General features: G+C 47.7%; 1 protein-coding gene across 1 annotated transcript; it reads right to left on the bottom strand.

Moving 5' to 3' along the window:
• Positions 1–1,848: 1,848 nt before the first annotated feature.
• On the bottom strand, positions 1,849–20,083 carry T265_03204 (hypothetical protein; the record flags this gene model as incomplete). The annotated part of the gene is made up of 2 exons (XM_009167623.1): positions 1,849–2,278; positions 19,335–20,083. 2 exons carry the CDS (start codon positions 20,030–20,032, stop codon positions 2,017–2,019), a joined length of 960 nt encoding a protein of 319 aa, XP_009165887.1.
• Between the last annotated feature and the right edge of the window lie 1,614 nt (positions 20,084–21,697).

Raw genomic sequence — 21,697 nt, 5'->3', positions numbered from 1 at the left:
GATATTCAAAGACCAGCGGTGTGAAACTTCGCTTTGCTCAGGAATGAATCGGACAACCGGGGTTTTGTACAAAAGAGAATTTTATTAGTTTGATCAGTTTGCGGTAGATTCGTTCGCTGAACCAACCATCACCGACCGAGGTCATGCTCGCATCATCACTGCATTATTTTGCAGCGCAGGGAAGTAGTGTGTCGATTAGTAGTGCGGCCGAGTTTGCACACTTGCTTCTTAAGGGGATGTACCTATGAGTAACCTATTGGCAGAGTCCTTCACTCGTGTTCTGATTGGTTGACGTCCTTCGAACTTGAACTCTGACTCGTACCCCGTGAACTTCGCTTAGCTGGTCCGCCGTTTGAACCTGCAAATCTGCGACGTTTTACGATTCAGTTCTTGATCTCAACTTCGACTGGTGACGAAACATCCGCAACAAGTGTCAATTTGAAGAAGTATTTCAGTCACCAATATCTGGGGTTGTTAGTTGTATCATTCGGTTACTTCTGAACTTCATCCACCTTGCCGCTGTGTTCCCGTACGCAATGGGTGGTAGCAACAGTTACTGTTCGGTTAAGTTATTCCGTCGATCTTTAGGACCATAACTATCACCTTCGAGCTCAAAGGGAACCTGCACGACACGAAGTCCCTCGGGGCTGTTCCCACCCGTGTTGTCATATCGCGCATATACCGCCATTGTCTGTCATTCCACTGTTTACTAATACTGAGGTTTTCTCACTTAGCTAGCGCGGGCTGAGTGTTTGCCAATTTCGAGACTGAACTTGTTCACTCGGTGGCCGTGTCCAACGATGCGAAACCACTGCCCTACAATGACCCAAACGAGTCGGCGGCGGACTAAGACAACATAGTAAAGCTAAATCAGATAAAAATATCCCCATACTTAGCGCTCGTAGGGCGAAATCTTCCGCAAAAATTGGAGATACCAGGTCGGCAGGGTCAGATGGCGCAATCAGACCATACTGTTTGTATCGGTGACCAAGACAATCCATTGTCCACATATTTCTGGTCCTTCATGCGGAGCGCTACCTCCAGACCTCCAAAAGGAAAAAAACACTTTCTAAACAACATACTACTCAAGGCTGCTAAAAGCCCTTCGATTACGACTGGCTTCGCCGTTCTCGGGGCTCATCAGGTTTCCGTCAAAGATATGCTCTATGTTAACAATAAATTGTGGGTTCATCAACAAAATGAACCGCAGTAACTCGCATAACCGAAACATGAGGCGGTCTTTGTATACATCTAGTTAAAGAACAGCATAAACGAGAGGACTGGGATCGTGCTATTCCGGTCGGAACCAAATTAGCAGGCAAATGAGGGTACCTGGCGAATTTCGTGCAACTTGTGCTCGAGTAGAACATAGGACTGACGGGGACTCGGGGAATGTGTCTACCTGATGAGCTCCAGGAAGGGCGGAACCAGCTACGGGCTGCTGAGAAGCTTGAAACAACTTTACGCACATGTACATTTTAAAAACCTAAAATGGGATTGTCATCGGGCAGCATATTCACCCGAATAAAAGCATGAACGAGAGACCCAACGGGAATCCAGTTGAGGCAAATAAGTATATTTCGCCGAGATATTTTCTACTTTTGTTGATCCACCTTTACTCAGCACCCCTGCCTAACGAAGGCGGGTTGACGGTATCCGTCAACAAAATTGTTTTGGCATGCAACCCGGAACTCACAAGCCCTACCGCAATCTGACTGGAGTAGTTTAAGCTCCTAATGAAGCTCACCACTTGCGTTGCGATTCCGTTATCCTAAAGAATTACTGACTTCAATTACTAAGAATTGTAACAACTCGCTCCAAAAACCAACCCAGAAATTACAACGAAGGAGTTGATCTTGGAAGTGAATTTATTTCATCGGTATGGTATATGAAAACTGCAAGAACTTTGCGACAGCACTTCGATGCAATGCGAGGGAACGGTAACAGTTACCACAGTTTGTAAGAAAGTCTTGACATCAGGAAGTAACATCACCATAATATACCAGCGTATCCGAATCACCGAAAAGAAATCAAGCCAGCATCTATCAACTTCATTAACTTCGACGCAATTTCTGGATTATTTAGATGCTCGCGCAAGGCGGTGGGGTCTTCCATCTGGCTCAAAATGAGTCGCATGGCGGGATCAGACAGGATGGATGCAATCTCGGGATCGTTCATCGCACGCTTGCGCGCAGCTTCGGGGTCGTCATCATCCGTGAAGGTCTGCATCAATCCTTGTTTGGCTTCAGCACATGCAGGATCGATCTCCAAAGCTTTTCTGAAGTAAGAGATAGGGAAGGGTGGGTTTGATTAAAATGTATCTGCGAAAAATGTGGTGTAATAAGCTATCTAACCTAAAGCCAGCCACTCATCCATGATACATCACCGGCGCAAAGCTTACATGCGAAACACAAGGCGACGTTGAGATACTGACGGGCCATCCATGTTTAGATAGTGCTATCAAGCCAAGAATGAGATGGGTACACTTACAACCCTACATGTCATAATTACGTTGGAAGCGACTAAATCTGGCAAGTCATGCTGACAAGCAAACAGCTAGAGAATAGTAAACACATCGTAGTAATGCTAAACGGGTCGGTATCACCGTAATGCACTACAGACGGTAAGACATCAAGAAGCTGGCGAACATGATTGTACAGCTGAATGGAACAAATCAAACGGAAAGATGTCGTCACCTTTATCACAAAGACGCCAAGATAGTGAGGTGGCACAAATTTACTGACCGGAAGGTCCGTGATTCGAACCCGACATCTACGTCTTGAAGTCTCCTGCCTAGGCTTCGGCAAACTAGCAGTATCTCAGTCATCGTGCTCCTTCCGGATGGCATAGCAGCTAGGCACCGAAGGGATGTTACAACTGAACAATTAATTATCTATTATAACGCCAGGAACAAATCAGTGTATACGATAAATAGGCCGGGTACAGGTAGGTGGATGGAAGTGCTCACGTCTAGTGCTATGCTTCAGAATAAGTGAGCAACTTTAAAACCGATGACCCATACTCACACGACGCCTGAGAAAGTCCGACTAGTACTTGCAACTGCGATTCTGGTCGTATATTCAGTGCCGTTCAATCAAACGGAAAGATGTCGTCACCTTTATCACAAAGACGCCAAGATAGTGAGGTGGCACAAATTTACTGACCGGAAGGTCCGTGATTCGAACCCGACATCTACGTCTTGAAGTCTCCTGCCTAGGCTTCGGCAAACTAGCAGTATCTCAGTCATCGTGCTCCTTCCGGATGGCATAGCAGCTAGGCACCGAAGGGATGTTACAACTGAACAATTAATTATCTATTATAACGCCAGGAACAAATCAGTGTATACGATAAATAGGCCGGGTACAGGTAGGTGGATGGAAGTGCTCACGTCTAGTGCTATGCTTCAGAATAAGTGAGCAACTTTAAAACCGATGACCCATACTCACACGACGCCTGAGAAAGTCCGACTAGTACTTGCAACTGCGATTCTGGTCGTATATTCAGTGCCGTTCTGCGACCTACAGTAATAATAATAATAATAGTAATAATAATAATAATAATAATAATACTCGTTCAGCTGTAACACCCTTTCAGTGCCTAGCTGCCATGCCACCCAAAGGAAGCACGAGGCCTGGGATACTGCCAAGCTGCTCAAGCCTAGACAGGGGAAGTCGATAGGCAGAGGTTGGACCTTCCGGTCAGTAAATTCGTGCTCAACCCAAAGCCAGCTCGCCCCAATGGATAACTAAGATCGAGAACGAAAAGTTCGAAAGTGGCAAATACCTGGATAATTCACAGTCAGATGGTTATGATGTTGAGGTAAGCAAAACCATTGGCAAAACGTCTGAAAATTGGTAAATAGTATTACGTTCATTCGCTTTTGATCACAGGGTATTTGATTTATTCACGGAGTTCGTACTTGGCTTGTGTTTATGTATATATGCTCATAATCCACGTTGTCTGGTTGAAGGCTGGTGCAGGCAACTATTTTATCGAGTCAGTTAACCAAGCACGTAAGATGCCAAAAATCACACTCCATTGCTTTCATAATTTTCCCTCGTACCATACAATTATTGAGTTTAAAAAGTCGAAATATGTAAGCACAAAGTACCGTGTAAGAACGCCCAATCACCTGAGTTAACGTTCGAAAATGTTCTCTGAAACTAGTACTGGGCACTTATAGGTCACGGTATCACAGTATAGCAAACTGGTTAGTCTAAAGTTTGGGGCCAAACTGTACGTGACATTGTAGGCTTGGCGATGCTTTCGAATTTATTATATTCATCAAAAGTTAAATGTGGATCATAGGATCATGTATTCTTTCAAAGTGACCTTTGCCCACCAACGAGGTGCTACTGTAAACTGTTAACACTGGATCTAATAATCATTCAGCTACCTACCTGCCATGCCACTCGAAATAAGCACGAGGGCCGAGATGCTGTCAGGTTGCCCGAGCCTAGGTGCAAAGGCCCTTCTGGTCAGTAAGTTTGCGCCTTCATCATCGTCAAAGACAGCAACATCAGTGTTGCCACTGATGCTTTACTGCCGTAAAACCATAAGGTTCAAAAAAGAGAAGAGTGGGTGGGGGGAAGGGGCCTAGTGCTGGCCTATGTCAAGTATTCTGAAGTGCCTACACCTCCAACCGCTCAGACAGTATGGAAGGAAACTGACAGCACGAACACCACTGACATCGATTAGCCGCCATTTCTTGCAACGTCTCCAGCCAAGTACAGACGGGGTCACGGGGACTCCATCATGGAAGGTGTACAACACCAAAACTCTTCATGATCTCTTTCCCGCCTTCCTGCCAAGTAATGTGCAGTCCACCTGGCGGTTTGCGCCATCCTGAAGGAGGCACGGAGAACAACACTAGTCTCGGTAGACGGTGTTTCGGCATGCGTAGCACATGACCGTTAGCCTGATACACATTACCCTTAAGATCCCGTAAGACGCCCTTTTGACGCCACAAGTGACGCAAACGTTATGCGAGTCATTGAGATTATTGCACTGACCTCATCAAACACACTTCCGTCAGAGCTAATACAACTACCGAGGTATGTAAAATTTTCCACAATCTCCAGTGATTCTCCTTGAATTGCAAGGGATATGTTCACAGAGGCCACATTCTGAAGCAGGACTTTGCACTTTGAAGGTGCAAGGCACATGCCAAAAATGGCGTGATGGTGGGCAGTCGATTCAACAGGGCTTGTGCTTCTCTCTGGTCTTCAAAGATGAGGGCGATGTCATCTGTGTACTCCAGATCGACAAGCCTCTCACCAACAACAAGTCAATTACGAAGTTGAACAAGAATGGAGAGAGTGGACATCCTTGTCCGACACCACTTTTTGTAGGTAAGCTTTTGGAGAGCTCACCATACACTCTCACCCGCCCAGAAGTATGTGAATATAGAGATCGGATTATGTTTACAAACTTCTGGGGCATACACTGTTGAACAAGTGTAGTTAACAGCACTGACTGATAGACAGAATCAAACGCACCCCTGAAGTCAAGGAATACCAGGATTGTGGGTCGTCTGTACATGTGGCGTTGCTCTAACACCTGACGGAGATGTGGTCAACGCAGCCTCTACACGGTCGAAATCCCGCTTGATTCTCACGAGTCAAGGTTTCACGCGCCACCGTAAGACGACGAAGAATCAGCGACGCCAGAAGCCTTGTCACAACAGGCGTCAAACTAACACCTCTGTGGTTGCTGCATTCCCTGAGTGCTCTTTTTGAAAATGGGCACCACTATCGATCCACCCCAGTTGTCTAGGATGGTCTCCTTCTCCCAGATAGACCCAAATAGGCTAGACAGGCAGTGACTGAGGAATCCATCACCATCCTTGAAAAGAGCAGGTCGTCAGGACCAGCAGCACGATGACGCTTGAGTAGAGAAATACATTCGGACACTTCTGAGACTGAAGGCGGCTCCATATTTACGGTCCACCTTCCTGTTGAAAGACGGGTTTCTGAATTGGAGGTAGCAGATTGCCAGCTGGATTGCTGCTCAAATTACTGTGCCCAGCGGTCCGAACGTTCTGTCTTGCTGCATATCATGGAGCCATTTTGGTACCTGATTATTTCGCTGACAAGAGGTTTCCGAGGACCAGATGAACGAATCAAGTGGAACAGTTTGCGCACGCTTCCAGCATTCTTTGCATCTTCCATTTCTTCGAACTTTCGGGTCCGCCAGGCTTCTCGGTCTGCACGGACACTGTTTCACCTGGCGGCGAATGATGCGCTGGGTGGAGTTGTGGTGGCGGCCAGGAGGAATCTGTCGCCGGGTCTCCAGCAAAGACACGGTCCTATCAGAGATTCAATGCTTGGATGAGGTTGGCTGGCTTGTACCGCAAACAGATGTTCCGGCTTTGAGCAGCGCTTCTGGATCCACTAGCTTCTCAATGGCTAAGCAAGGTGTGCGCGATTTGCGTACACCTGAAAAACGCAATGAAAAGCAGCAGCGTACAAGTGCATGGTCGGACTTCACGCTCGTGTCCCAAGGGAGCGGCAGGCGGTCGACATCGATAACTGACGGTGATGTTGTCTAGTTGGATTCGGCGCTGGTTTGTTGGTGGGCACCACGTTGCCAAGCGACTTTCACTGTCCCGGAAATTCGTAGTGCAAAGGAACAGTCTGTGATCGGCACACACTTGAAGTAAGCGGTCTCCGTTGTCCGTGCGTCTCGTGTCCAGGCCAAGACGACCACCCAATCGGGCCTCAGCAGCGCTAAGTCTACCTAACTGGGCATTCGCATCACCACCAACCACAACGATATCTGAGCTTTTGGCCCGCTGTAGAAGGGCACCTAGAACGTCATAGAAACTGCCCTTGGCAGATTCACAGCTACAGTCAGTTGGGGCGTGAGCAGACACAATAAACAAGGTGCGATGAACCTCACTTCCTCTAGATTCTCTCACAGATGTTGGCTAAGTAGACAGCTTTCGGGGTTTGGAAACAGACTTCCAAGTGTTTAGGGTTGTAACTGAACTCGGACGTACAGCTGAGTGTGATGCAGGGCGAGCAAAACGGTCAGTCCTAGAGCTGGGACCTGCGGAGAAAGTATTCAAATTTGGGAGGGGGGATGAAAGTCGGAAGGCGTGAAAGTGTAAGAAGGGGGAGTCAGCAGTAGCATGTTTTCGCTTACCCGCCCTGTTGTATACAGCAAGTAAGGCGACCCGGCTGACGGTACCACGCGACGGCCGATGTGGCATGAGAATATTGTTAGTTGTGAATGTCATGTTTGTACGAGGGCTGGAATACTGGTATGAGGACGATTAGGGTCCTCAACCAAAGCCCCGTTGCCCTACATGTTTCAACTCCCAAACTGGAGGGCCAGGAGACTGTTCGTCAGACCTCTACCCATGGACCAACCTCTGAAAGTCGCGCGGACACCCCCCAGTATAGTTCAATGGGTCGCCGAGGAACTCAAACCGCCACAACATGACAAGGTCCAGTCTCTTCGTGACGGTTTCCTACCATCAATCATGGATAGCGATCTCGACGACATCCGGTGCTCTTGTCGTCAAATCAGAGAAGTCGAACAGACAGCACTGAACGCCGCTAACATAGCTCCTTTCACATTTTGCCACGCTTTATCCACATGCTCACTGCCACCACAGTATTGGTTTACTGTGGACAGTTGTTGGGCTAGCTCAGACTGACACTGCTGAGCTATGGTAATTCTTCGAAGACAGTGGATTGGCATGTTTCTTGTCGACTTGTGAAGGCCTGAAGGGAAACGAACTGTCAGGCACGCACGCACCATGGCGTGGTCGGAATCAAGAAGTGTGCCCCAGAAGGAACGGCAGTCTTGAATTGTGGCTCTCCATCAGTGACTGGTGGCCACGTGGTCCAGCTGGGTCTACGATTGATGTGCAGCTGGTGGACGCCAGGTTACGTTTATGTTGAAAGTTCGAGCTTGCCAGAAAGTTCATGATCAATACACAAATGACGGAGTCAATCTCCGTTGTCTGTACGGCAGGCATCGACTCCGAATCGACCGATGTGATTCCAAGGAGTTCAGACGACCTAATTGAGTATTCAAATCGCTTGCAAAGATCACAATGTCTGTGTATCCCGCTTGACGAATGAGCCAGGATAGCTCCCGATAGAAAGTATCCTTCTCCGCCTTAGGACTACATTCCGTTGGGGCATGAGCCGACACTACAAACAGGCACCGCTTTTTATGCCACGGCACTGAGCTTGATTGAACTGAATAACCGGACGGCGCAAAGGCGACTGTTCACTGGGATCCAAACCAACAAAGCGCGTTCAGCTCTGGGGCTGAGTGCAACTCCCACGCCATACAATTCATGAGTCATCGCTTCTGGGCCACCGAGCAAACGGACGAGGAAACAAGCGCTGGTTTCTTCCTTGGCGTTCTGAAATGCATAACCATGCTCGGATCTTGTATGCGCATTTCGGAGACACAGCATACATCAATTTTGATGGAGTATAAGGTCTCAACAACCATTGCCTGTTTACCAATTTGACATAGAGCATGGACGTTCAAAGCTCCTATGTAGAAAAAACCTCGTGGATTTCGAACGGTATTTTTTATTGTTACTGTTATATACTGACGTTGTGTTTAACTTTTTACTCGCTATTCGTTGAGCTAATTGTGTTTCCTAATGTTTTAGCTGATGTACTGAAATCGATAGAAGATAAAAGCCAATCATTCGGCAATCCTCGTTCTCTGTTTCTGGCACAATCATTCGAGTGCGCAACAATCTAATCTTCTATCAAAATACAATGGAACGATTGTTTCACCCAGATCGGTTTGACGCCAACCCCCAATCCTCTTCTGCTTCAGAACCATGGATCCATTGGCACGAAACGTTTACGAACTTCCTCTCATGCATCGAACTCCCAAACGTTAACAAAAGAAAACTTTTGGTAAATTTTCTTTCTCCGTCCGTCTATCAACATGTTTGTGAATGTACTACTTACGAAGACGCCATCCAGACGCTCGAAAAGATGTACATTAAACCCAAAAATGAAGTGTTTTACCGCCACGTGCTGGCTACTACCAAACAGGAACCGGGCAAATTAGTCAACGCGTTCCTGCAAAAATTACGTTACCTCGCCAAGGACTGTAATTTTCGTGCGGTTTCTGTCGATGAACATCGGGATGAGGCTATTCGAGGCGCTTTTATCACAGGCTTGCAGTCTAATTCCGTTCGCCAACGACTACTAGAAAAACACACTCTTAAGCTTCAACAAGCTTTTGACGAGGCACGTCTGCTTGAACATGCTCAACAACAGTCACTCTCATACGACTCGTCTTCTCATGTTCCCTGTGGCGCCGCATCTATCAAAACTGATAAACCTCTTACTCCTGTTCGTGATGCTTTTATCTCTCAGATGGAATCTAGTGACACGATTGCAAGCACATCCTTATCTTGCTTCTTCTGTGGCAACGGTAAGCACATTCGTTCAAAATGCCCGGCTCGTGAGTCTTTCTGTCATTCTTGCGGCAAGAAAGGTCATTTCCAAAAAGTTTGTCGATCCAAACTGGGTTCAAGCCGTATCACATCGACGGTGAACCCTGGTGTCTCATCCATTTTCAACATCTCTTCATCCATGGGACTTTCCAAATCAATCGTTGATGTTATAGTGAATAATATCCCACTTCACGCACTTATCGATACTGGTAGTTGCGAAAGTTATATTTCTTCTGACATCGCACTAAAGCATGGTTGGACAATAACATCCTCTAAGAGCGCTATCTCGATGGCTTCAACGAACTTATCGTGTGTTACTAGCGGTCATCTTTATGCTACCGTTCTGTACAAAAGCACACTATACGAAAGTGTCAAACTCTCGCTCTTATCCAATTTGTGTTCAGACGTCATCCTTGGCTTGGATTTCCTCAGTCAACACCAAAGTGTCATCATACCATTCACGGGTAAGCGGCCCCCATTCGCCATATGCACATTGAAAGCAGCGAGAGTCAACGCCCCCTCTTTGTTTGATAATCTCGCCCCTGGATGTACTCCAATTGCCACTAAATCTCGTCGTTTCTCTCGCACGGATACGGTATTTATCGAGACGGAGGTTCGGAAGTTACTAGCTGACAAAATTATTGAGCCGTCTAACTCTCCTTGGCGCGCTCAGGTTCTCGTTACTACGAATGACAGGCATAAGAAGCGCATGGTCATCGATTACAGTCAAACCATAAATCGCTTCACTTACCTTGATGCGTATCCTCTGCCGAAGGTGGACGAACTTGTAGAGAAGGTTTCCCATTACACGGTGTTTAGCACACTAGACCTTCAAAGTGCGTACCACCAGATCCCCATTCTCGACAAAGACAAGCCATATACTGCATTCGAGGCATGTGGTAAACTCTTTCAATTTCGCCGCATTCCGTTCGGAGTTACTAATGGTGTGGCCTGCTTTCAACGCACCATAGACAACATCATACGCGAGGAAAATCTGCTCGATACATTCGCATATGTTGACAATGTTACCGTGTGTGGTCGCGATGCCCAGGAACATGATCGAAATTTGAAGAAATTCTTAGAGGCCTCAAAACGTCACGGTATTACATTTAACCAGAAAAAGAGCATCATAGCTACTGCGAAAGTACTATTACTGGGATACGAAATATCTCATGGTATGATAAAACCGGATCCTGAACGTTTTCGAGCCCTACGGGAGTTGCCTCATCCATGTGACATCCGTTCACAACGAAGATTGGTCGGAATGCTGGCATACTACGCACACTGGATCCCATGTTTCTCAGATAAGATTCATCAAATCGTCCGCAATCAGATCTTCCCGATTCCAGATAGCGTACAAGCGGCACTGAATAAGCTCAAACACGATTTGGAAAAGGCAGCCGTTTTCACCATAGACTACACTCGTCCACTCGTTGTGGAAACTGATGCTTCCGACATAGCCATTGCGGCCACTCTCAATCAAGACGGGCGCCCGGTAGCTTTCTTTTCACGCACTCTGTCACACAGTGAGCGGCATCATTCAGCAATCGAAAAAGAAGCGTACGCGATTGTTGAAGCTCTGAGAAAGTGGAGACACTACCTGATCGGCAATCACTTCACACTTGTCACGGACCAACGATCAGTCGCCTTTATGTACGACAAACAACACAAAGGCAAAGTAAAAAACGACAAAATCCAGAGATGGAGACTTGAACTGTCCTGTTTTCATTACGATGTCCAGTACCGTCCAGGTAATCAGAATAAAGCCGCTGACGCACTATCGCGGACTGATTACGTATCTGCGATGTCACAGGTGGATCTCAAACATCTTCATAATACATTATGTCACCCCGGTATCACGCGGATGCTTCATTTCGTTCGCTCAAAAAATTTGCCGTTTTCGACCGAGGATGTTAAGGCGATTACAAATCAGTGTAGTATTTGTTCGGAATTGAAGCCTCGTTTCCTCAATCACCCTTTTGGCAATCTTATTAAAGCTACACAGCCGTTTGAACGCGTCAGCATAGATTTTAAAGGCCCACTTCCATCGACCTCCCACAACAAATACCTTCTAACAATGATCGACGAGTACTCTCGTTTCCCATTCGCCTTCGCGTGTACGGATGTGTCCTCATCCACCGTGATCAAGTGTTTTAATCAGTTGTTCTCTTTGTTCGGAATGCCCTCATACGTCCATTCTGATCGTGGTGGAGCTTTCATGTCAGGTGAAGTACAAACGTTTCTTCACGACAGGGGTGTAGCAACCAGTCGAACTACCCCATACAATCCGCGCGGTAACGGACAAGTCGAACGGCTTAATGGTACTCTTTGGAAGTCTATCACTCTGGCGTTGAAGACCCAACAACGGGACATTACCGAGTGGGAATGTGTGCTTCTAGATGCTTTGCACTCTGTTCGCTCCTTATTGTGCACCGCTACTAACACGACACCACATGAAAGATTCCTTAACTTCCACCGGAAGTCAACGTACGGCACCTCTCTTCCGACTTGGTTATCGACTCCAGGCCCCGTTCTGTTAAAAAGGATGACACGTTCTTCCAAATACGATCCGTTAGTGGAAGAGGTGGAACTTGTTAATTGTAACCCGCAGTATGCCTGCGTTCGTTTCCCGAACGGAAAGGAAGAAACTGTTTCTCTTAGACATCTGGCACCCAAAGCACAGACAATATCAGATGTCTATTTAACTGAATCAATCGAAAGTGTAGCGGCTCCTCCAGACGAGACTCAATCACACTCGCTTGATCCTCCTGGAGGCGAAACGGCACCACCAGAACAACCCAGTGAAGTTCCAGGGAATGTTTTACAGTACATCACAGACCAACAACGTGTTCGACCCTATAATCTTCGAAACCGCGAAGCCTAATTTATATTCTCCTAACAATAATCCCTCCGGCGGGGAAGAATGTTACTGACGGACGTTGTGTTTAACTTTTTACTCGCTATTCGTTGAGCTAACTGTTTCCGAATCTTTCAGCTGATGTGTTGAAATTGACAATTAAAGCCATTTTTACTCGCTATTCGTTGAGCTAACTGTTTCCGAATCTTTCAGCTGATGTGTTGAAATTGACAGAAGATTAAAGCCAACCATTCGGCAATCCTCGTTCTCTGTTTCTGGCACAATCATTCGAGTGCGCAACAGTTACCAGGCAGCGAGGAGCATACAGCCCCTCGGTCAGGTACCTGAGAGTCAAATGGCCCAGCGTGTGGCGGGAAGGGGACATCGGTGGACACCGAACTGTGCGGGCAAATCCTATGTACCACTTGCCCAGGCAGAAGAGTTAGGAAAACCGGATTAGTAATGACGAGGTGCATCATCATCATCATCATCAACGGCAGCATGACATCAGTGCTCAACACCAATGCTTCACTGCCGTAGAGCCATGACTTATTTGAAAGCCTTATTGTAAAGAAAAGAATAAAGGTGGATGGGGGAGGGACTTAGTGCTAGCTTAACACAATCATTCCGAGGTGCCTACACCTCCAGACATTCACTCAGGCAATCTGGACAGAAACTGACAACAAGAACGCCACTGACATCGGTTGGCAGCCATATCTTGTAGTGTCTCCAACCAGGCACAGTGAGGATCACGCGGTCCCCATCCTGGAAGGCGAATAGCACCGACAGCACCCAAGCGTTTCGTGATCTCCTTCATACTCCTCTGCCAAGTCAAGGGTTGGCCACCTCTCTGCTTACACCACTCTGAGTTGGGCATGGAAAACAGCACTCTCTTCGGCAAACGATGGTTCCGCATATGTAACACATGTCCCAACCAACGCAGCTTCTGGTGCTGGACACATTCTTCAGTGGAAGTACCCGTTACACGACCGAAAACACGCTGCAACAACCGCGCACTCGTCGTAAGGGTTGTATAGCTGACGCAGTTTCGCTCATCGATGATTTGAGGGGAGTATGTAGCTGCGTATTGCAGGCGCGAGCTGGTAAATTGGTGCATAAATCCAGCACTGTCAGTGGGCTGTCAAGTGGGGGGGGTTGGAAATGGAGCTACGCATTGAAGGCAATAGCTTGGATGCACGAGCACCATTGAGGGCACGACTGAGCCATGTCTGACAATGTCTCTAACCCTTGATATGGCCCGTCTCGGGGTCTTTATTCAGGAAGACGGCAATGACCAGCGCAGCTGAGTTTGCTGGTAATGGCCTTCAAACTTCGCTGCCAAGTCATTGTTTGACCGCTTCTGGCTCTCTTTCACCCTTCAAGTGGTTGTGTGAAGAGAGCCCTTCTAGGAAGTCGGTCGACTGGCATACGCAGCACATGGCCAAGCCAGCGCAACCTGTGCAGTGTGATCAGTTCATCTACCGAGGGTGAGTTATTTCTCCCGAATACCATTCGACGTACATCAGCATTGCTGATCCGGAGTTCCCACCAGATTCGGGCAATGCTCCAAAGACATCGATGGTCAAACACTGAAAGTCTTTTGACGTCCTCAGCGCGCAGCGACCAGGTTTCCGATCCATATAGTAATACGGAGCGCACCGCACTACCTCAATCGGTTCATCCGCAAGCATGAGGCTAGGATTCGAGCCCACCCAGTCTTGCAGTAGCACTTTAAACTTTGCAGGTATGAACCGCATGCCGAACCACAAGGCAGAATTATTCAGATTATTTAATATTGTTTGATTCACGACGGGGTTAGATCCAAGAAGAGCTATGTCGTCTGCGTACTCGGTGTCTGTGAGCGGAGGCCCAGGGAGCACTTCGACCCCACAGGCATTAAAGGCTGGTAGTGTCTTCCATGATCGTATCAATGACGAAGTTGAAGAGGAAAGGTGAAAGAGGACAACCCTGTCGGACACCGCTTGCTGCGATGAACTCAGGAGAGAGCTTCACGTATACCTTTACGACCCGGAGCCGGTTACTCAACATCCTGATCGGCCCGGCTGCAAGGTGTTGGACTAGCCTGAGGACGCAGGGAGGAAGACGTTACTACCTCACTCCCACTGCTTCTGCACGCAGTAAGTTCCTTTGGAGCAGCATCATATTGAAAAATGCGCCAGCGGTCACAGTCAGCCGTTGGGCGACCGCAGTGTGCGGACTTTGGGGCCGACCTTTTTTGACTTGTCTTTTATTAGAAGGCAACATCGCTGCCTCCCAGAATATGGACATGATGATCACCTGGGTGAACAGACAGAAATATCGGCACTAGGACTCCAGTAGATGCCTCGAGTGAACGCTGACATCCGACACAGGACAATCAGGCAAGCATTGAAGGGCCTGGTTGTGGTTCTTTTCTCGTTTTCTGGATTCATGAGCTAAGCGAAGGGTTTACATTGTGCGCAGACCTGAGAAACGCAATGGAAAGCACCAAATGACAGGTGCGTGATCGGATTCCTAGGAAGAATGCCAGTGATCGATTCTCACCACCGGTAACTGATGACATTGGTGTAGTTAGGTCTGAAACTAGTTCGTTAATAGGTACCACGAGATGACAATGGTTAAGGGCGTTTCCGACGGACAGCATATATCAATAACGAGGCTACCTGGCGTACGAGCAAGAGCCACTTATCCTCACGCTCATTTCGGAGTGTGAAAATTAAGGACATATCAACCTGACGCCAAGTGAAACTGAGTGTCTGTGCAGATCGAGAAGTTCGGTGGAACCGAAAGGTTAAGGAAATGGTAGAAGCGAAAAAAAAAGATAAAATCGCCCACAAGCTGTTTGACGTGATTCGTTCGACTGTTCCTCAGAAGCCTCTTTCTTGTCAGCGGAACTATCGGGGACAAAAGTGGCACTATGACATCCAGCAAAGCATAACGTTTGGACTACTGAGCACTATACTCCGAACAAACGACTTGGCCACCTACTACCTCCATTTCGGAATGCCGGCCATCAACAGAAGGGTGAACTGTGAATATGGAACTCCCCTAAGCCCCAGAAGTGTCCGTGCGTACACACCTATTCAAACGTCGGTATACTCCTGCTCCTGACGACCCCCCAACAGTTCTGTTTCGGCGGGACAGTCAGGGCCACTCCAACCTCTTTGCAACTATCTGGGAGAATCCTCCAAACAACTGGGGTGAACCTACAATGGTGTAGCCTCGAAAAAGGTACTCGCAATGAATGCTGTAACCACAGACGTACCACTTTGAATACTGTTGTAACAAGGCTTCTGACGTCAGTGATTCTTCGGCGAATTACGGTGGCACGCGAAATCTTGACTTGTGAGAATCCAGCGTTATTTCGACCGCGTAGATGCTGCGTCGACCACACACACTCCGTTAGGGATTAGAGCAACGCCACATGTAGAGACAACCACAATATTGGTGTTGCTTGACTCCAAGGATCATTTGATCTTGTGAGTACACGTCGACTACACGTAGTCGACGGTGTATGTCCCAGAACTTGGCGAACATAATTCGGTCTCCATATTCGTATACTTCGACGCAGGATGGCTGTGGTTAGAACAACCACAAGGCAGAATTATTCAGATTATTTAATATTGTTTGATTCACGACGGGGTTAGATCCAAGAAGAGCTATGTCGTCTGCGTACTCGGTGTCTGTGAGCGGAGGCCCAGGGAGCACTTCGACCCCACAGGCATTAAAGGCTGGTAGTGTCTTCCATGATCGTATCAATGACGAAGTTGAAGAGGAAAGGTGAAAGAGGACAACCCTGTCGGACACCGCTTGCTGCGATGAACTCAGGAGAGAGCTTCACGTATACCTTTACGACCCGGAGCCGGTTACTCAACATCCTGATCGGCCCGGCTGCAAGGTGTTGGACTAGCCTGAGGACGCAGGGAGGAAGACGTTACTACCTCACTCCCACTGCTTCTGCACGCAGTAAGTTCCTTTGGAGCAGCATCATATTGAAAAATGCGCCAGCGGTCACAGTCAGCCGTTGGGCGACCGCAGTGTGCGGACTTTGGGGCCGACCTTTTTTGACTTGTCTTTTATTAGAAGGCAACATCGCTGCCTCCCAGAATATGGACATGATGATCACCTGGGTGAACAGACAGAAATATCGGCACTAGGACTCCAGTAGATGCCTCGAGTGAACGCTGACATCCGACACAGGACAATCAGGCAAGCATTGAAGGGCCTGGTTGTGGTTCTTTTCTCGTTTTCTGGATTCATGAGCTAAGCGAAGGGTTTACATTGTGCGCAGACCTGAGAAACGCAATGGAAAGCACCAAATGACAGGTGCGTGATCGGATTCCTAGGAAGAATGCCAGTGATCGATTCTCACCACCGGTAACTGATGACATTGGTGTAGTTAGGTCTGAAACTAGTTCGTTAATAGGTACCACGAGATGACAATGGTTAAGGGCGTTTCCGACGGACAGCATATATCAATAACGAGGCTACCTGGCGTACGAGCAAGAGCCACTTATCCTCACGCTCATTTCGGAGTGTGAAAATTAAGGACATATCAACCTGACGCCAAGTGAAACTGAGTGTCTGTGCAGATCGAGAAGTTCGGTGGAACCGAAAGGTTAAGGAAATGGTAGAAGCGAAAAAAAAAAGATAAAATCGCCCACAAGCTGTTTGACGTGATTCGTTCGACTGTTCCTCAGAAGCCTCTTTCTTGTCAGCGGAACTATCGGGGACAAAAGTGGCACTATGACATCCAGCAAAGCATAACGTTTGGACTACTGAGCACTATACTCCGAACAAACGACTTGGCCACCTACTACCTCCATTTCGGAATGCCGGCCATCAACAGAAGGGTGAACTGTGAATATGGAACTCCCCTAAGCCCCAGAAGTGTCCGTGCGTACACACCTATTCAAACGTCGGTATACTCCTGCTCCTGACGACCCCCCAACAGTTCTGTTTCGGCGGGACAGTCAGGGCCACTCCAACCTCTTTGCAACTATCTGGGAGAATCCTCCAAACAACTGGGGTGAACCTACAATGGTGTAGCCTCGAAAAAGGTACTCGCAATGAATGCTGTAACCACAGACGTACCACTTTGAATACTGTTGTAACAAGGCTTCTGACGTCAGTGATTCTTCGGCGAATTACGGTGGCACGCGAAATCTTGACTTGTGAGAATCCAGCGTTATTTCGACCGCGTAGATGCTGCGTCGACCACACACACTCCGTTAGGGATTAGAGCAACGCCACATGTAGAGACAACCACAATATTGGTGTTGCTTGACTCCAAGGATCATTTGATCTTGTGAGTACACGTCGACTACACGTAGTCGACGGTGTATGTCCCAGAACTTGGCGAACATAATTCGGTCTCCATATTCGTATACTTCGACGCAGGATGGCTGTGGTTAGAACAAAAATTCACTGACCGGAAGGTCCGTGGTTCGAAACCGACCTCTGCATCTCAACTTCCCCAGTCTATGCTTCAGCTACCTGGAAGTATTCCAGCCCGCGTGCTTCCCTCGGAAGGCATGGCAGCTGGAATCCGAAAGGGTGTTACGGCTGAACGATTATTATCATTACTCACATACTTCTGGGCGTGTATGGTGAGCTCCTCAAAAACTTCTCTAGAACAAGTGGTGTCCGACAAGGATGTCTACTCTCTATTCACATTCACGCTGCAAGTCCTTCGAAACCTGTGTCCAAATCGTTGCTGATGAGATCTGTGTCAACAGGGAGTGGCCGGACGAGATGATAATATAACCGTACAGCTGTAGAACCCTTTCTGTGCCTAGCTGCCACGCCAACGGGAGGGGCTGGGATAATGCCAGGTTGCGAAGACTAGACAGAAGTCGAGATGTGGAGGTTTAGTTGGAGCCACAAAGCTTCCGGCCAGTACACTCTCGCTCTAACCACTGACCCATCTCGTCCCCAGGACGTCCGGACTTTCACCAAGGGACTCTCACATACGATAATTTCTCTTGCTTTTGACTCGCTCCCACTTCGCAGTGTATTTATTTTTATACGTGTCGCAACCATACTAAAAACTTCCATTAGTGCACATACACCTGGTTTGTGTTATGGCCATCCGCACAAATTATTGGGTTTTTTGCACTAATAAGTCTTTACTGTGGTTGACAGTAGTTTGCAGAGGCGATTTGCAGCATGTATAAAATAAAGAGCAATACAAAATGTGGAGCAAGTCAACAGGCATCGCAAGAAACAGCGCCTGATCGATGCCAACGGCGTCCTTTGGCAATTTCTTTTCAGCCTATCTGACTGGGCGCTTGAAGGTGTAAGGGCCTCAGAATGCTTGCGACCGTCCGGCTCAAAGTTCTCTCACTTTCACTTGGTGACTTTAGGTATAGTTAGTATAATTGGATAAACTTGGTGGTTGTACGGAGAGCCATCAGTGTTGACACTGACGTTGCCGTCACCGATGCTGAGCGCTTGTCTACCTGGATCAAAGCTTAAGCAGACCGTCCCAACCAGCCGTAGGGTGACAGTGGTTCCCGTGTCCAAAAAGTGTGGTAATCACGGGGTATACACTAAATCGCCTTTGTAGGCCGTATCGCTGCGAGGCTTGGCCACTATGAGAGTAGCATCTGAGACATCTTCAGGACTTTAAACACCGGTCTCAAGTAAAGCCAGATTCGTGACGAACATTTTGTGTGTATTTCACATATTCATCCTCAGTACTATCTCAGGCCGGTTGTTACGATGTGTTCAGGTTGCCCGTTACTACAGCCGTTGCTTGGCTACATATGGTCCCTTCGCCTCCCAAAGCGGCAATTTTCAACGACCCATATGCTGACCCGTCGACTAGTAATTATGAATGGCATACGAATGTTGCGACATGAAATATGGCAGAGAGTTCCTGCCCAACACGCGGATATGACAGTCATATGTAAAAATCGAAGTTATTGGGGAAGAGATAGATCTAGGAGGGAAACACTGTAAGAACTACCGTACCTTGAAACACCTACGCAAGCACATAATACATATAGAGATGCTGCATTGGAGACTAACCTGTACGCTTTTCTCGCTTGATTGAGATCCTTAACCGCTACACACGCCGCACCTTTGCGCAGGTAACCTTTGATGAACTGAGGATCAAGATCAATGCAGGTATTACAGTCCTTCAGGGCTAGATTGAACTCCATGAGCTTAGTGTAACATGCGGCTCGATTGCTGTAAAGTTTGGCGTCGTTTGGATTGCGTCTTATTGCTTCACTGTAGAATTTCAAAGCTTCTGGATAGTTTCCCTGTTGGAAACAATCATTTCCCTTGGTTTTCTCAACCTCCGCGAGTTCTGGATTGATGTAAGCAAGGCGTTCTTGTTCTTTCAATTTACTATTTATGTCTCTTGCCTTCTTCTCAATTTCGGGCTGCCGACATTCGGACAGGGATTTATCGTAATATTTCTTCGCATTTGCGAGATCATTCAATTTCTCGTAACAATGGGCAATTCGGGCGTACGCCTTCGAAATCAATTTATATTCTGCCCTGTTTTCGCGTCCAACTTCAACTGCATGCTCACATGTTTCTATACACTTATCTAGCTGACCCATTTCGAAAAATACGGCCGCCTTGTTTGTGTGATACGTTATGCACGTGGGCTCCAACTCGATCGCTTTATTGTAATGTGCAAGAGCTTGTTCAAAGTCCTTCTTTTTATATGCAGCATTGCCTAATTCCTTCTCAGCAACCGCAGCCGTCACCGACATCCCGGAGGAGCAGATTTTTGGTCAGTCCGCACGCGCTAGGGCACGATTTATCCAGAAACGGCAGATACAGTAAAACCGAAGGTCAAGTTCACGCGCTCATTGCCATCGAAACAGGAGCATCATAGAGACCCATAATGAAAAAATTCGGGAAAGGGATGCAGTAGACAGGTCTCTCAATTTCTAGGGAGGGGGTGGCGAACAGGTTTTAGAATGGGTGCGTGTGCAGAAAATAAACAACCAATGTTATGCTCCACTCTAGTGTTTCTCGTATTTTTAAACGTACCTGAGGAGGGACTTGGAAGTCCAGCAAGGCAGTATCCGCTTTGGGAGTCATGATGAGTGGTGAGAAAGTCAGATTAACTGTAACTGGCTCTCCAGGTATGACTTTCGGGCGCCCAACACGGAATTCGAAGTCTGTAAATGGGGTGCTGTTCACATAAAGCAGGCAAGAGTGTATAAAGACAAAGCATGATAACAGACGTCTGTTTCAGCACCGGCTGCAGGAATTTCCGACACTAATAATGCGTAGACATCAATCAACAAGTTTCCTCCATGAGCACGCGCTGAAGCGCCGTACGTTCGAAATCGGTTTCGTTTTTCCCTCGTGCAACTTCGTGAAAGAATTGTTTCGTTGTTTGATCTATTCACAGAGTACACACGAGTAATTGTCTAATTTTATTACCCTAACAAAATATTTGAGAGATAACCCTTGATATTTTGCGCACACTTCCTATTTTACATCTAATCCTAAACGTGACATCAATTTACACCGACTGCCCGCTGCAGCCATTGATGGACCACAATAGATGTGGACGAAATGGCTGCCCGTCGAACGTCACACGCGGTATGCAATGCCAAACATGCTAGGCCTGGTGGCACTTTAAATGCACGGGTTTACAGGACGACCAGATAAGCCGACTAGCTAACCCCCCTGACCCGTTTGTCTGCGCCAGCTGCCTCCACGTTAAGGATGCAATGCATACCGCGGCCAAGAGGAGAGCCCCCAAAACGGTACCCATTCCCCAGTGCAGATTCAGAAAGACCACTGTCAGTGTTCCGCTTTAATCGGGATACTCGACGCGAGATTGGAGCGCCTTTCAAAGGCACTGGAGGACTCAGGCGCTAAGAATGCAGCGACCTGGACGAAAGTTGACAAGGAACTTTCTTCGCTGAACCAATACCTCGCGATACCCATATCGGGCCCCATGGCTGCGAAGAAAGTCATACAACTTTCTGACGCGGCTATAAAAACCGCCACAGCGTCTCTAGTGGACAGGCGCCTAAGGGAAAACAGACTGATAATCTGGGGGTCATTCTCCTGGAAAATCACGCCAGCGAAGCTGGCACAATCGGTCCTTAGCAATGTCCTCACCAAGCCTAATAAATCGCACCATGCAGAATAGCTACGCCAGAAGGGAAGTAAGGGAACTCTTGGACTTCTAGTCACTTTTTCTTCCTTATCTGACGTACAGAAAATCTTGGAGCGGGCTGGCAGCATTCGAGAGGCCAACCCAATGATCAGACACCCATCTGAGGGTGGTCCTCTAGACGCGCGTAAGCTTGGTCATAGGCCGATGAAACCAGCTGCGTCTCCGGACAGCAGTTTTTATTCGACCACCACAGGCCCCTCACCCACCAAGGGCAGCGACGCCCTGGAGGAGGCAA

The sequence above is a fragment of the Opisthorchis viverrini genome (genome assembly GCF_000715545.1).
Source record: "Opisthorchis viverrini unplaced genomic scaffold opera_v5_44, whole genome shotgun sequence".
Taxonomy (NCBI): Eukaryota; Metazoa; Platyhelminthes; class Trematoda; order Opisthorchiida; family Opisthorchiidae; genus Opisthorchis; species Opisthorchis viverrini.
This window is presented reverse-complemented; position numbering and strand designations above follow the sequence as displayed.